This window comes from Otolemur garnettii, unplaced genomic scaffold, assembly GCF_000181295.1.
Source record: "Otolemur garnettii isolate 467f Iridium unplaced genomic scaffold, OtoGar3 scaffold00156, whole genome shotgun sequence".
Lineage (NCBI taxonomy): Eukaryota > Metazoa > Chordata > Mammalia > Primates > Galagidae > Otolemur > Otolemur garnettii.
In genome coordinates this window covers 2,222,712-2,224,677 of record NW_003852551.1, presented here as the reverse complement: position 1 = coordinate 2,224,677, position 1,966 = coordinate 2,222,712, and the positions used below count along the sequence as shown (strand labels likewise).

General features: G+C 52.6%; 1 protein-coding gene across 1 annotated transcript in view; it reads left to right on the top strand.

The window, feature by feature from the left end:
• The first annotated feature begins 538 nt into the window (after positions 1–538).
• The window catches only part of TRIM63 (tripartite motif containing 63), a 16,649-nt gene continuing 15,221 nt past the window's right edge, over positions 539–1,966 (top strand). The window contains exon 1 of the mRNA XM_023519099.1: positions 539–823. Coding sequence (XP_023374867.1) covers positions 665–823 — 159 coding nt within the window. The 5' untranslated portion in view covers positions 539–664. The remainder of the gene's footprint in view (positions 824–1,966) is intronic.

Below are 1,966 nucleotides of genomic sequence, written 5' to 3'. Positions count from 1 at the left end.
AACAACTAAAAAGTAAGGGGACTGGACTGTGTCTCAAGGGAGCATAAGTGAAATAAGTGGCCAAAGGATGGAGGGATGGGCAAAATGCTGTGGTCAGGTTTGGGGCAGTAGGGTGGGCCCTGAGAGAGGGGCTGCCTTGGCTCCTCATCTTAGGCGCTGCCAGGACTGGAGAGGAGGGGATGGGACTGATTTGGGCCTGTAAAGCATCATTGGCTATTAACCCCTTGAATCCCAGTGGCCTACTTTTTGGGTCCCGTCCCTGTCTTACCAGCTAGGAGCGGGGGAGATGGATTTTTCGAGGAAACTCTGGGTACCAGTCTGTGCCTAAGCGTGCCTCTGAACAGGCTGTTCTTGTTTACGACCCCCATTCCAGGGGAACACGATTGCTCATCCTTGCATGTGATTGAGAAGGCCAGTCTTTCAGGCTGGAGGAAACTCAAGCCCCGCCAGCCGCTTGGCATCGGAATGTTCAGCTGGTCCTCTGCTGGGGCTCATGTGACCAAGATTCAGCTATAAATATCAGAGGGGCCTCTGACCAAGACAGAATTCGGGCTCCAGGAGAAGAAGGAAAAGAGGATCCAACCGGGTGTTTTGTGACAAAGGCCAGACTCCCAGGTTTGCTTTAGAGTGAGGCAGCCAAGTGGGTCCCACACTGGTCCACAATATGGATTATAAGTCAGGCCTGATTCAGGATGGGAACCCCATGGAGAACTTGGAGAAGCAGCTGATCTGCCCCATCTGCCTGGAGATGTTTACCAAGCCAGTGGTCATCTTGCCATGCCAGCACAACCTCTGCCGAAAGTGTGCCAATGACATCTTCCAGGTCAGTGCTGGGCACGGGCTTGCCCCGGGGCCCCGGGGCCCTGGGTGGCCACTCAGCTTCCCCGAGATGAAAGCCTTTCTCTCTTAGCCTTCCAGTGGAGACTGGCTCTTTCCCCTCCGAAGTGAACCCCTGAAGAGGCCTCTGGACTGGGCTGAAGGGGTGTGGGAGGCAGCTCTGCCTACCCCACAGGTTTCCTCTCCCGCCCTGCCCACAGCTCCCCCCACCCTGGCCCTCAGAACCACTGTTGACTTTGCAATCAAGAGTCAAATGCCTCAAGTGATAAGTGGAACGGAGGGGAGGGCTGGGGGGGCCACAGGGGAGAGGAGAGAGAAACCAGACCCTTGTGGCAGGAGCCAGCTCCTGGTGGCAGGGGTCCCAGAGCTTTGGGAGAAGGGTGGCAGAGAGTCACTGGGCAGTAGAGGCATCTTCCTTTGTGAGACTGTTCCCTATAGTATGGGGGCAGGAGGGGCTCCCTGCCCCTAAGAAAGGAATGGGAGTAGATATGCTAGCTGGGAGATGGGACTCAGGGTTCCCCAGGGGCACTTTACACAATGTTCTTTCATTATTTAATCTTTTTTTTTTTTTAAACGAATCTCACTCTGTCTCCCTGGATAGAGTACCATGGTGTTATAGTTCAGAGTAACCTCTAATTCTTGGGCTTAAGCAATTCTCTTGCCTCAACCTCCCGGGTAGTGGGGACTATAGGCACCGCCACAATGCCCAGCTAGTTTTTTTCCATTTTTAGTAGACATGAGATCTTGCTCTTGCTCAGGCTAGTCTTGAACTCCTGAGCTCAAGTAATCCACCCACCTGGGCCTTCCAGAATGTTAGGATTATAGGCATGAGCCACTGTGCCCAGTCTTAATCTTTATTTTATTTATTTATTTTATTTTATTTTATTTTTTGAGACAGAGTCTCACTTTGCCGCCCTCGGTAGAGTGCTGTGGTGTCATAGCTCACAGCGACCTCCAACTCTTGGGCTTAAGTTATTCTCTTGCCTCAGCCTCCCAAGTAGCTGGGTCTACAGGAGCCTGCCACAATGCCTGGCTATTTTTTGGTTGGAGTTGTTATTGCTGTTTTTGCAGGTACAGGCTAGCTGGAACCCACCAGCCATAGTGTATGCAGCTGGCACCAAACCACCCT